This window comes from Mercenaria mercenaria, chromosome 2 (genome assembly GCF_021730395.1).
Source record: "Mercenaria mercenaria strain notata chromosome 2, MADL_Memer_1, whole genome shotgun sequence".
Lineage (NCBI taxonomy): Eukaryota > Metazoa > Mollusca > Bivalvia > Venerida > Veneridae > Mercenaria > Mercenaria mercenaria.
This window is the reverse complement of record NC_069362.1, coordinates 84,257,702-84,272,301: the sequence shown is the minus strand read 5'-3', so window position 1 is coordinate 84,272,301 and position 14,600 is coordinate 84,257,702. Positions and strand designations below refer to the sequence as shown.

General features: G+C 36.5%; 1 protein-coding gene across 1 annotated transcript in view; it reads right to left on the bottom strand.

Moving 5' to 3' along the window:
- The window catches only part of LOC123562323 (uncharacterized), a 31,750-nt gene that overhangs the window by 13,442 nt on the left and 3,708 nt on the right, over window positions 1-14,600 (bottom strand). The window contains exons 2-8 of the mRNA XM_053537082.1: window positions 13,135-13,247; window positions 11,235-11,358; window positions 10,857-10,955; window positions 10,365-10,430; window positions 7,556-7,633; window positions 6,455-6,546; window positions 4,249-4,346 (exon numbers count right to left, since the gene is read on the bottom strand). Of these exons, the coding sequence (XP_053393057.1) occupies window positions 4,249-4,346; window positions 6,455-6,546; window positions 7,556-7,633; window positions 10,365-10,430; window positions 10,857-10,955; window positions 11,235-11,358; window positions 13,135-13,241 (664 nt within the window). The 5' untranslated portion in view covers window positions 13,242-13,247. The remainder of the gene's footprint in view (window positions 1-4,248; window positions 4,347-6,454; window positions 6,547-7,555; window positions 7,634-10,364; window positions 10,431-10,856; window positions 10,956-11,234; window positions 11,359-13,134; window positions 13,248-14,600) is intronic.

Sequence of the window (14,600 nt, the reverse complement as noted above, 5' to 3'; positions counted from 1 at the left end):
AAGATACACAGAGAAGCATCCTACCATTACATAGGACTGTTTTAGATTAACAGAAGATACACAGAGAAGCATCCTACCTTTACATAGGACTGTTTTAGATTCACAGAAGATACACAGAGAAGCATCCTACCTTTACATAGGAATGTTTAAGATTCACAGAAGATACACAGAGAAGCATCCTACCTTTACATAGGAATGTTTAAGATTCACAGAAGATACACAGAGAAGCATCCTACCTTTACATAGGAATGTTTAAGATTCACAGAAGATACACAGAGAAGCATCCTACCTTTACATAGGACTGTTTAAGATTCACAGAAGATACACAGAAAAGCATCCTACCTTTACATAGGACTGTTTTAGATTCACAGAAGATACACAGAGAAGCATCCTACCTTTACATAGGAATGTTTAAGATTCACAGAAGATACACAGAGAAGCATCCTACCTTTACATAGGAATGTTAAAGATTCACAGAAGATACAAAGAGAAGCATCCAACCTTTACATAGGACTGTTTTAGATTCACAGAAGATACAAAGAGAAGCATCCTACCTTTACATAGGACTGTTTTAGATTCACAGAAGATACACAGAGAAGCATCCTACCTTTACATAGGACTGTTTTAGATTCACAGAAGATACACAGGACCGTTTATGATTCACAGAAGATACACAGAGAAACATCCTACCTTTACATAGTAATGTTTTAGATTCACAGAAGATACACAGAGAAGCATCCTACCTTTACATAGTAATGTTTTAGATTCACAGAAGATACACAGAGAAGCATCCTACCTTTACATAGTAATGTTTTAGATTCACAGAAGATACACAGAGAAGCATCCTACCTCTACATAGGAATGTTTTAGATACACAGAAGATACAGAGAGAAGCATCCTACCTTTACATAGGAATGTTTAAGATTCACAGAAGATACAAAGAGAAACATCCTACCTTTACATAGGAATGTTTAAGATTCACAGAAGATACAAAGAGAAGCATCCTACCTTTACAAAGGACTGTTTTAGATTCACAGAAGATACACAGAGAAGCATCCTACCTTTACATAGGACTGTTTTAGGGTCACAGAAGATACACAGTGAAGCATTTTAGATTCACAGAAGACACACAGAAAAGCATCCTACCTTTACATAGGACTGTTTTAGATTCACAGAAGACACACAGAGAAGCATCCTACCTTTACATAGGACTGTTTTAGATTCAAAGAAGATACACAGAGAAGCATCCTACCTTTACATAGGACTGTTTTAGATTCACAGAAGACACACAGAGAAGCATCCTACCTTTACATAGGACTGTTTTAGATTCACAGAAGACACACAGAGAAGCATCCTACCTTTACATAGGACTGTTTTAGATTCACAGAAGATACACAGAGAAGCATCATACCTTTACATAGGAATGTTTTGGGTTCACAGAAGATACACAGAGAAGCATCCTACCTTTACATAGGAATGTTTTAGATTGACAGAAGATACACAGAGAAACATCCTGCCTTTACATAGGAATGTTTTAGATTCACAGATCACAGAAGATACATAGAGAAGCATCCTACCTTTACACAGGAATGTTTTAGATTGACAGAAGATACACAGAGAAACATCCTACCTTTACATAGGAATGTTTTAGATTCACAGATCACAGGAGATACACAGAGAAGCATCCTACCTTCATATAAATAGGGTTATAGTGATTAAAGTCTCTCTCCTGACCCTTGAATAAAATGACACACACTGTATCATTAATGGTATTACAATTGTGTTTAGTATGAAAAACATAAAACAGGTCAAGTGCCCTCATTTGAACAGATTTGAAATAGGACCATACAATGATGCTATGGACTAAGTTAAATGAAGATCCACCATTGTAGCTCTAGTGGTCCAAAAAGGGGGTTATGTTTCCCCCATTCCAACAAAATGAAGACAGGACCTTAATAATGATGTGACAGACAAAGTTTGATTAAGATCCATTACATCATTCATAAGAAGTCTTTCAAAGGCATTTCTTTTTTAGCAGCCTCTAAAGGGGTCAAGTGCACCTATTTGAACATGTTTGAGAGAGAACCTTATAATGATGTTACAGTTCAAGTTTGATGAAGATAAATTTAACGTTTCATGAAGGTATTTCTATTAAGGAGAGGACAACTGTAAGCTTTCTGTCCAATTCCTGAAATGTTAAATTGTAAATGTTTCATGAATTTCTGGATAAAACAGCTGTCCATAAGACTGCCAATGCTTGACTATTCGAATTGTTGTCCCAGAAGCAAGAATATTACCCTAAATGCTAAAATATCGATAGAGGTTCAATTCAATATTTGCATTAGTTTTTGACATAGTAACTTTCATGCAAAACTGTAACCAGGATTTTCCAAGTCCAAAAGAGGGCATAATTTGGCCAAAATATATGTCAGAGTTATCGGACTGGATGCTTTACCCTAGTTTTATAACCCTGAAGACACAATGTGAAGTTTCAAATCAATATCTGCGTTTGTTTTGTAACATGCATGCAAAACTTTAATCAGGATTTCGAAGTCCAAAAAGGGGCATAATTTGCCCAAAATGCATGTTAGAGTTATGGGACTTGATCCTGTGAGGTTGGTTATTGACCAAGAAAAAGAAAAAATAAGTTTCAAAGCTGTATGCCTTTAAATAATAGCTATATGTAAAACTTTAACCAGGATTTTCTAAGTCCAAAAGGGGGCATAATTTGGCCAAGATGCATGTCAGAGTTATGTGACTTGAAGCTATCACCTAGTTTTATAACCCCGAAGGCACATGTGAATTTGCCTTTAAATGATAGCTATACGTACTTGCATGCAAAACTTCAACCAAGGTGTGACACCAACACCAGGGTGAGTAGAATAGTCAAGCTAAAAACATGTTTAAACTAAGTGCTTCAAGTGAAGAAGTTGTTTTCTAGTTTTAGCTCTAGAAGCCCCTAAAAGGGAACCAAGCACCCCATTTGAACAAACTTAAGAAAGGACCCTGCCAAGATGCTACAGACCTAGTGTAGTGTAATTCTGACAAGTAGTCTAGGAGGAGAAAATGTTGAAAACATATGATCGACAACTGGTCATCTGTCTATACTAATAGCTCACCTGATTATGGACCTAGATCACTCACCCAAGTTTTATTATCTGTGAAATTATTCTGAAACAGGGCCGGCGTTTTCTAACTTCCCACTAAATAAATATGGATGGGCAATGTGCCTGTGGTGGTGGTTGGGGGTGGGGTGTGGGGGAGGGGGGGATGCCAAATGATACTATGAGACAGTATCAAGAAATCGAGAAATAGTAAAAAAAAAAAATTTTCCTTTAGTAGGTTGGTTAGGGTCACCGTTGTGGGGGGATGTAATGAGGGACGTATTGTGGGCAGGGGGAAATAACGTGATTCTAAGAGACAATATCAAGAAACACACAAAACTAGGTAGAAGTAAATAAATTGAGGGGATGCAGTAGTTGCTAATGTGAGCTGAAGCTTGAAGACATTCGGCAGAGGATCACCTAAGGAACATTTGTGTAAAATCATTTTTTTGAATTCAGGACAGCAGTTTGAGAGGAGATTTATATTTTTCCTAACAGACATGTAGAGAAAACTATCCACAGCCCCTAGTGGCCTTGTATTGTCACAAAACAAAACAATTTGAAGAAATTTGGTAGAGGGTCACCCAAGGAATACTGCTAAGAAATTATTTTGAAATTGTGTCACTGGTTTCAGAGAAAAATAGCCACATACGGAAAACTAGCCATGGCCCTAGCGGCTATCTTTTTGAACGAAAAGAGTTATTTAACAGAATTTTGCAGGAACATTGCTGTTACATTATTTTAAAAATGGGCTATGGGCTTTAGAAAAGAAGATTTTCAAAGTTTTCCATATAGCCATATAAGAAAAATTAGCCCCACCCCCTTGTGCCCATGTTATTATTTGAAGGAATTTGGAAGAGGGTCATCAAAGAAATTATTTCAAAATAGGCCAGCAGTTTCAGAGGAGAAGACTTTTTAGAATTCTATAGATGACTTAGGCTTGACGGCCACCAATGGAACACTCATGTGAAATTTGGTTGATATTGGCTTGGTGGTTTAGGAGGAGACAGTCTTTAAAGACCACAGACAAAGGAGGGACAACAGACAAATGACAAACTTCCAATGATCCTGAAAGCTCACCATTAACACTTCCTTAAAAATTTATGTTTTACATTTACAGTAGATATTTAGAAAAGATTCGTACCTTTAGACAGGTATGTTTTAGATTTACAATAGATACATAGGGTACTAATTCCATCCAGCAGAATCTGTTCCTTGTCTCCAGGTACCTTCTCTAGTATCCTGAAAATCATGAAAACTTGTTTAATTTGCTGCTATTACTTTTCATCTTGTGTAAATAGCAATGTTTCTAATATTAAATGTACTTCAGATCTTTTAATCCTGTTAGTCCAGTGTTATGCTGTTTCTATGCTGTTTCTAAGTTAGTCCCCTACAAAGCCCTCTTGCTTAGCTCAATGGGGACAGCGCAGATCTACATATCGCAGGGTCCTGAGTTCCATCCTCTGGGGAGGTGTATGTTCTGTGAAGATTTGATAAAAGACATTATGCCTGAAATCATTTGTCCTCTACATCTGATTCATGTGGGGAAGTTGGCAGTTACTTGCAGAGATAAGGTTTGTACTGGTACAGAATTCATTAACACTGGTTAGGTAAACTTTCCACTTTTACTTAACTGAAACTAATTTTCATGGATTTCGTGGTTGAATCAATCAATTAAATCAAAACCCAGCGAATGAGTAAATTTTTCATTCATTTTCACATCAAACATTACAAGGCAGTCTGAAAGACTGCTAAATCCCCCGCCAGTGCTATGGATAGTGAAAGGGTAAACTTTTGACCTTTAGCTGTGACCTTAACCTTGAACTGACATGGCTGACTCATGAATTCTGCACAACGTCTTGATGAGGTGATCATTTGACCCAAGTTTCATGAAAATCCTTCGAGGGGTTTAGGAGATATAGAGCTCAAACCTTTGACCTTGAGTTGTGACCTTGACCTTGAGTTGACATGGCTGACTAATGAGTTCTTGATGAGGTGATCATTTGACCCAAGTTTGATGAAAATCCTTCAAGGGGTTTAGGAGATACAGAGTGGACACAAAATGGAAGGCTCAAACCTTTGACCCTAAGTTGTGACCTTGACCTTGAGCCGGCATGGCTGACTCATAAGTTCTGCACATTGTTTTGATGAGGTGATCATTTGACCCAAGTTTTATAAAATTCCTTCAAGGGGTTTAGGAGATATAAAGCGGACACGAAATGGAAGGCTAAAACCTTTGACCTTTAGTTGTGACCTTGACCTTGAGCCGGCATGGCTGACTCATAAGTTCTGCACATCGCCTTGATGAGGTGATCATTTGACCCAAGTTTCATATGAATCCTTCAAGGGAATAAGGAGATACAGAGCAGACACAAAATGGAAGGCTCAAACCTTTCACCTTCAGTTGTGACCTTGACCTTGAGCCAGCATGGCTGACTCATAAGTTCTGCACACTGCCTTGTTGAGGTGATCATTTGACCCAAGTTTCATGAAAATCCTTCAAGGGGTTTAGGAGATACAGAGCGGACACAAAATGGAAGGCTCAAACCTTTCACCCTAAGTTGTGACCTTGACCTTGGCAGGGGATTAAACAAGAGCTGTCGGTGGACAGCGCGCTCGACTATTCTCAGTGCTTGATAGTATAATATAAGCTATGAGTAAAACTTTAACATTACAATAAGCATATTCTAAGTCGAAAAGGGGCCATAATTCAGTCAAAATGCTTGATAGAGTTGCCTCCTCCTTTTTACAGACTGGGGTCATGATGGTAAACAAGTATGCAAAATATGAAAGCAATATCTCAATGGACTTTGAAAATATTTGGGGTGGTACGCAAACTTTAACATTCATTCTAAGTTGAAAAGGGGCCATAATTCAGTCAAAATGCTCGATAGAGTTGCCTCCTCCTTTTTACAGACTGGGGTCATGATGGTAAACAAGTATGCAAAATATAAAAGCAATATCTCAATGGACTTTGAAAATATTTGGGGTGGTACGCAAACTTTAACATTTATTCTAAGTCGAAAAGGGGCCATAATTCAGTCAAAATGCTTGATAGAGCTGCCTCCTCCTTTTTACAGACTGGGGTCATGATGGTAAACAAGTATGCAAAATATGAAAGCAATATCTCAATGGACTTTGAAAATATTTGGGGTGGTAAGCAAACTTTTAACATTTGTGTGATGCTCACGCTAACGCTCACGCCGATGCCGGGGCGAGTAGGATAGCTCCCCTATTCTTCGATTTTTTAAACCGTGAATTCATATCCCCCTAAAATGGAAGTTTTAGCTAAAAGCAAAAACATTCTTGCCCATTCATAGTATATAAAAATACTTCAATAAATGACTTACAGGCAAATACCTCTAAGAATTCCGATGCTGACCATGTAGTCTTGTACTGGTTCGTATGTCGATAATGTATGTAAAGCACTGATAATATGTGCCTGAATCAGACATTCAACAAATTATATTTCACATTCATAATTCGTCAAAATAAAAGCTCTTTAAAATTTTTAGAAACTTTTAATATAGAATTACAACTAATAGAACAATACCATAACAATAAAATGTGTCTTACATGAAATGATATTTTATGCTATTACCTTTAAAAAAATACGAATGTACACTCAAGACAAGTAAATTAAAACAAAACATCCATATTTTTGTGATACTCAATGCCTGACCTTTGTCACAAATTTGCAAATGGAGCATAAGTTGTAATTCATTAATGTAAGTGAAATTTGTATTCAGATATAGATAAATTTCATCAGCAGTTAGATTTACTGAATATCACTGAAAGTTGGTAGACACTGTTAAATGATGAAACAATTTAGCAAGATGTTCAAGCAAAAAATGCTCGAGTTGTTTTTAACATTGCAATATGTTTTTATATGTGACGCTGATGTGACTGAAAGAGGTGACATGTTGAAATCTCATGAGGTCTCCTATAATGCAGTTGGCCTGGAATACTTTTGGTGAAATAACTGCGAGTTAACAGTCTTGTGGCATAACAACGTTTCAACAACATTTTTGAAAAACGTGTATTCTTGACACAAATAAAACTTGGTAACTATTTTAATGAAAATATGCTAAATTCATGAAAACTTGAGCATTTTTGAAGAAATGGTGGTTTGCAAGTTTGTAACTGACTTTTACATTCTTTTTTGTGGATACGAGCTATGGATTCTGTATTTACATTAAATACTTCTTAAGGTGCTGTTGCGAAAAAGGGCCTGCTTTTATTATCACAAAAGAAACCACCATATTAGATCAGATTTAATGAATAAATATAAATGAATATCTGCATATGTTGCTGAAACAAAATACTTGCCATAAATGTCTGCTGTATTTTGACTTTTCTTTAGTGTGCTAAAAGCATTGCAAGTTAAATAGTATTACTATTCCATGAAACACATAGTTCTGAGTTAAATAAAAATTAACATAATATCATACCATTATTTCCATATTTGGAGTATCAAGGTGAACTTTACTTTGTGCCAGAAGTGTATGAAAACCACCAAACTCAAAAATCTGTAATATGAATTTAATAGTTTGTTTAATGGTCATGAAAGTAAACAAGTTGGTCATAGTGGCCCTAAGTTGCTCACCTGACCTTGACTATTTGACCTTAAACACAGTTATTATGTATGATACACTGAATCATGAATGGTAACAAACCATGTTTAGCATACAAAAAAATAAAACAGGTCAAGTGTCCCCATTTGAACAACATTTGAGCCTTACAAGGATGCTAAATAAAGCTTAACCAAGCAGTTTAAGGGAAAATTCATTTTAGGATATTTCTATATATAGCTCTAGAAGCCCCTTATATTATTCCAGATTATACCAGATTAAGCGCTTCATAAGTAGTTGTTTAAATGTATTTCTATTTTTAGCTCTAGTGGCCCCCAAAAACAAGCTCCAGTTTGATCAAAATAGAGAGGACCTTAAAATAATGCCACAGACAAAGTTTGATAAAGATCAAGCAAGCAGTTCACGAAAAGAAGTTGTTTAAAGGCATTAATTTTCTATATTTCGATTTTTAGCTTTAGCAGCCCCTTTTACCAAGTGCTCTAATTTGAATAAACTTGGGAGAGGACTTTATAATGATGCCACAGACCAAGTATCATGAAAATCTATCATACTGTTCATGAGAAGCTATTTCTAGAGTGGGCAGACCAGTGCTCGGCGCATACCAACGTTCGGCGTATATCACGTTTCTCTGGGAATTTCTTAATATATATTTAAAATATAAGCTCTTGTCAGTCCCTTTTCGTTTATTTACATCACGCGTAATTTTATCCAAGTGCGGTTCATTTCCGGTATGGTCACGTGGTCACAGTAGAGCAGACGATGCAAGGCTAAAAGCAGTTCAGTTTTGTGTTCTACTGTGATTTTCTGGTAAAACAGGTATTAAAAAAGTAGCTTGCAGGCGGAATTATGGAGAAAAAAAGCATTTTTCTTTTTAATTATTTTATTTCTTTATACTTAAATAAACTATAAATCCTTATCATGGCATTTTATACGGACCCATTGTACTGCACTTTTCTGTAGCTTATGCTGTTCAAGTAATTGATATACTATGTGGACTAATGACACTTTTGAAAAGATTTCCAATACTAATGGAAATAAATCGACAAATATCATAAGTTATTGATTTCTTGAAGTTAGACTCACAGAATTGTGATAAATTATCTTCAAATGAATTCCTTAAGATAATTGTTGTATAAAATGTGTTTCTTTGCTTTATAGATGCAGAACAGAGAGAGGGGTAATTTACGTACCTGTTTATGTACATAAAAAAATCAGTTAATCAATACAACCTACGTCTTGTGTTAGATATGTCTTATACTTCACTTTAATGCATAAATAGTTCAAAATTACAACCTGCAGATTCATATGCCATACGCCGAGCGTTGGTATACTTCCGCACGAACCGCACAGGTTTTACTGGTACTATTTTTAGCTCCCGCCTATTACGTCACGGTGTGACTAGAAATATGTAAACAATATGGTTGAATACTCACAGATTGTTCAACAAACTGACGATAAAAAAGTACGGTAAGTTAATGTAAAATCAGTTTTTAGATTTAAAATATGTAGTTTTTACACCGAGCATTGGTCTGCCCACTCTAGTTTTGGCTCTAGCTGGCCCTAAAAAGGGTCAAGTGCCAGAATTTGAATTAAACTGAGAGAAGACCTTACAATGATTCTACAAAACAAGAATGATGGAGATCAATTAAGTGGTTCATGAGAACTTGTTTAAATGTTTTTCTATTTCTAGCTATCGCAGCTCCTTTTAGGGGCCAAATGCCCCCATTTGAACAAAACTGAGAGATGCTACAGACCAAGTTTGAGGAAGTGCAATCAAGTGATTCTCAGAAGAAGTTGTTGAAAACTATTTCTATATTTAGCTCTAGCTGGCCCTAAAAAGGGTGAAGTGCCAGAATTTGAATAAAACTGTGAAAGGACTTTACAATGATTCTACAAACCAAATTTGATTCATTTTTGTATAAATGCTGTGACATAGGCACAGACTGATAAATTTCACAATTTGTTTCTAAGAAAATTACATCCTAAAATGAGTCAATTAGTGCCTTTTGTTTCTGCTAACGGCATAAACTATCGGACCGTATACTGAATATTTACTTAAGAACTTAAAGAACATAGTTACATAAACAGGAAAAGTAATTATCAGTTTGCCAAGAAAATACCCCACCAACAGGTGAACTTAGTAATCCCGAAAGAATTGGTCATACGATGAAATAAGCATTTTTGAATAGAAGTGTTTGTATCCACAAATTTTTGCAATACAGATACATGTATATAACTTATCAAGGACTTTTGAATACAGAATGTCAGGGCTTCAATATCCTGGATTCTTGATTTATTTCCTTTTTTGTTGGGTTTAACCGACACAAATATTTGTCCTTCTTTTAATGGTGGAGGAAGGCCCTAGCTAGTCAATATTTTATCTCAGGCAGGTATCTAGGTAGAATCTTGACCTTCAATAAGCCAACTGGATGACTTCCTTACACACAAGCGAGGTTTCATACCCACAATGGTGACTGGGCAATTGATTCAAACTCAGCCACTATTACCACAGAGGCCATCCAGTTTTTTTCCATAATTAGATTTTTAGGGCCTTGTTTAAATAAATTCTTCCATGAACTGTATGAACATAAAAATATTTATTTTACATATTTACCAAAGTTTTGAGTATATAAAAAAGAAACACATAAAATTTATGTATATGACTCACCTTTCCAAGCTGTCTACTATCTTTACACATCCCTGCCAGTTCTTCAGCTGCCTGAAGCTGCATAGACTATATGAAAACAATAATATCAGAAATATACACATGGCATTATTAAAAAAATTAGCGAAAATTAAACCATTTATAGGTAAGCATTTTAGGTATAGGGGAAGCGTTTGTGTTTCATAGAATACTAATTATAGATGGACTATCTTTTTTCAGCTCAGTTGATCTTTTGAAAAACTTCAATGTACATTACGCTCCGTTTATTTTTCTAGCAAATTTCATCAAGTTCAAGATAAAGACAATTTACATAAATGCACTGAATTAAAAAGATAAAATGAGAAAACAGAACTAAAATATCTGATTTGACATGCAGTAATCTGACCTTACTAGCATTCAAGCTTTCATTTTATATCTGTAATCTTCAATTATGACTAAAAATGGTAAAATGTAGGTTGTTACAGAAATTAAATAAGGTGAAACACACTGACTTACTGCCATGTGTGACCTTGACCTTGTAACAGCTGCAGTGACAGGTCGGCATGATTCACAGATCTTCTCAGGTTCCTCTATACCAAGCTGTGGCAATGGTATCTATAAAAGAATCACAACAGAATGATATTTCACTGAGAAACAATGTTCAGAGTTGATTATCATCATAGCATATTCCGGAGTTAAATGTATATGAAAAATAACCATAACATCATTCACAGTACCTACCTACTGATTTTTATCAAAGATACTCGGAATGACGTTATGGTACAATTATGTATTGCCAAACAAGAATATACATTTAAAAGAAAATTTTCAAAACATCAAAAAGAAACTGGAACCATCTAGCAATGTAAATGAATTATGAAGAAACTGATGTACCTTTTCATTACAACATTTATTGCACACCACAAGCCCACACTGCCGGCAGTGATGCCTACGTTTCAAACCACCAAATTTACATTTGCATAATGGACAGGCCTGGGCTTCCTGGTCTGGTTGCCAACTAAGAAAAATGAAAACATGACAAGAGGGTCATGATGACCCTGATTCGCTCACCTGAGTAATATGAGCCACATGTTTCAAATGGCAAACTGATGCTAAAATATTAGAAAGTAGGTCAGTAGGTCACATTCATGGTCACTGAAAGTCATTTTATCGGTGTGCAAAACTGTACATAACTGTACAAATTTCAAAGCTGTATCTTAAAAAACAAGAAAGTAGGTCAAGGTCACAGTCAAGTGACCCCTAATCACTTGAGGTCATCAGGTAATTATAATTAAGCAGTCTAGGAAATATGATTTGATAATATCTGAAGTATTTATTTGTATATAACTCATATAACAGGTGACCCCAGGGCGGGGCCTCTTTTCACCCCAGCATAATTTGAACAATTTTGGTTAGCATAATTTGAACAATTTTGGTAGAGGACCACAAAGGCAATGCAACATACCAAATATCAAAAGCCTAGGCATTGCAGTTTCAGACAAGAAGATTTTTAAAAAAATTTCCTATATATGTAAAACTTGAGACCCCCCGGGGCAGGGCCTCTTTTAACCCTAGGATTATAATTTGAATAATTTGGTAGAGGATCATAAGGTGATGCTACATACCAAATATCAAAGGCCTAGGTCTTGTGGTTTTAGACAAGAAGATTTTTAAAGTTTTTTCCTATACAAGTCTATGCAAAACTTGGGACCCCCGGGCATGGCCTCTTTTCACCCCAGGGGCATAATTTGAATAATTTTCATAGAGGACCATGAGATAATGTCACATGCCAAATATCAAGGCTTTAGGCCTTGTGGTTTTGGACAAGAAGATTTTTAAAGTTTTTCCTTTTGGTTGCCATGGCAACCAGAGTTCTGCATGGAATTCAATTTCTTTTTTAATTTTGAAAGGGGGCCACCCAAGGATCATTCCTGTGAAGTTTGGTGTAATTCTGCCCAATGGTTTTCAAGAAGATTTTTTTAGAAAATGTTGACAGACGGACGACGCACGACTGACAACGGACGACGGACATTGAGCTGTCACAAAAGCTCACCATGAGCCTTTGGCTCAGGTGAGCTAAAAATGAGACTGAATGTTAAATCAACCGATACTTTGCCCTCCCATTATGTATATCAATTAACCATTTACTCTAAGAATATTCATGTAAGAATTTATGACTTTATGCATATCATTTAACTGCTTTTTGTGAAACACTACACATATGAACAAACTACATTCTTGCCTTGACAGCCAGTGCAGTATCAGATCTATGATATCCTATAGTAGCTGTCTGATCTGGGTCTACTCTGTTTGCCAAGGCACTATAAGGTGCTTGTGTGGAGGAAAGGATTAATAACTACCCCTGTATACTAAATGCATTATGGTCCCATTCTCATCCGTAAGAGGTTCCTCATATTCTTGAAAGAGGTTCGTAATATTCCCCAAGACAAACCAGAGAAACATGGTAGACCCCTGGTATGTGAGAATGTATGGCCTATGTTGTCTAAAGACAGGACAAAATCAACTGTGCATGTGAAACTCTGGAGGTACAAGTCAGGCCAGATACAAACTGGTCAAGCTGTGTGCATGTGTTATATCAAGACGATATCGTTCTTTGAAAACATGATTAAGATGGAGATTTATGGTCTTCAGACTCCAAAATTATAGAAATGAGTTTGGAGACATGTCTCCTTGCTAGTCTTCTAAAAGCTGTTTCCTAATCTTGTTCATTAAATTTGTTACAATGTCAAATGCATCAGTTGTAAATTTCTCTGAAAAGAGCATACAAACCTACCTCCTTTTAACCATGACAAAATTTGGTGTTTCCAGCACATTAACATTTCCCTCAATGACTGCAGGCTCAAATCTCACACCATCTACACTCAGTCGATTTCTCTGCATTATAACCTGCAAATATATACATACTTTTATGAAATTTCAATAAAAAAAACCTGGAGTTCTCCATGTGCAAGGAAATCATAAAAAATACATATATAATATATAGAATTTATTATAATTAGAGGCCAAATATTTGAACTTTTCTTGGGGGCGTGGGGTCAGGGTGGGGGGGGGCTCACAGCTGGCAGTAACGTACGTACCTAGGATACAGTATGAGTCCATGAGCCATATGCACTTAAATTTATTACAATTATAATGTTTTCTTAGGAAAAAAATGACAAAAAGCCATTTTGAAAAAAAATTGGCACCTGTGACAATGAGCCATGAGATATGATGTAAATGCAAGCAAAAATGTCTGATAATGTTCACCCACATATTTGAGTAATAGTGGGCCTGTCTTCTGCTCTCCTGGACTTCAGGTTAATATGATACTTCTGATATCTGATTTGCGAGGGTAGCGAGCAGAAAATTTCTTTTAAGATGCTCAAAGATCTGAATTCTAGGCTTTAAAAACTGTATGCTTGCAGTTTTTTAGGAACTACTGTGCATTGGGTGCACCCCTGACTCAGATACTATATACGCAGTATTATATATGAGCCGCGCCATGAGAAAACCAACATAGTGGCTTGGCGACCAGCATGGATCCAGACCAGCCTGTGCATCCGCGCAGTCTGGTCAGGATCCATGCTGTTCGCTAACAGTTTCCCTAATTGTAATAGGCTTTGAAAGCGAACAGCATGGATCCTGACCAGACTGCGCGGATGCGCAGGATGGTCTGGATCCATGCTGGTCGCAAAGCCACTATGTGGATTTTCTCATGGCACGGCTCATATGTGTGTATGTATACCAGTGTGCAGGAAGGTACAGGAGATTATTCGCTATCCTGCAATGTTTTGGAATTTTAAACACTAAACTATTGTTAATACATCTGATGGTATAACTGAATTTGTTCACAGGCAAACCAGAGGTCATAATATATACAGTGCCCTTTTCATGACAAACACATTCACATTTGCTTTACATACAAGAGCAGCCACACTTGGCAACATTCATTCTCTACCAGTACAGGCACAGAGCAATCTGACCAGTAGGACAGACGACAGAAAGCCTCCCAGAACACAGAGAGAGAAACCATCAGATACAGGCCTGTCCAGCCAACTTAGCCTAGCTCTGCGAATAGAGAGTCTGGTCCTTTAACATGCGCGGTGTGTAGCACCAATACAAGTGAAGCCATAATGAAAAGGTCAATAAACCATGATAACATTTTAAAATCATTCTGTGTTCAAAAGTTCTGACAAGTGAAGCAATATGAAAAAAGATGAAAAATGTACTACAATTCAAAACATGGTTGGATGGATATCA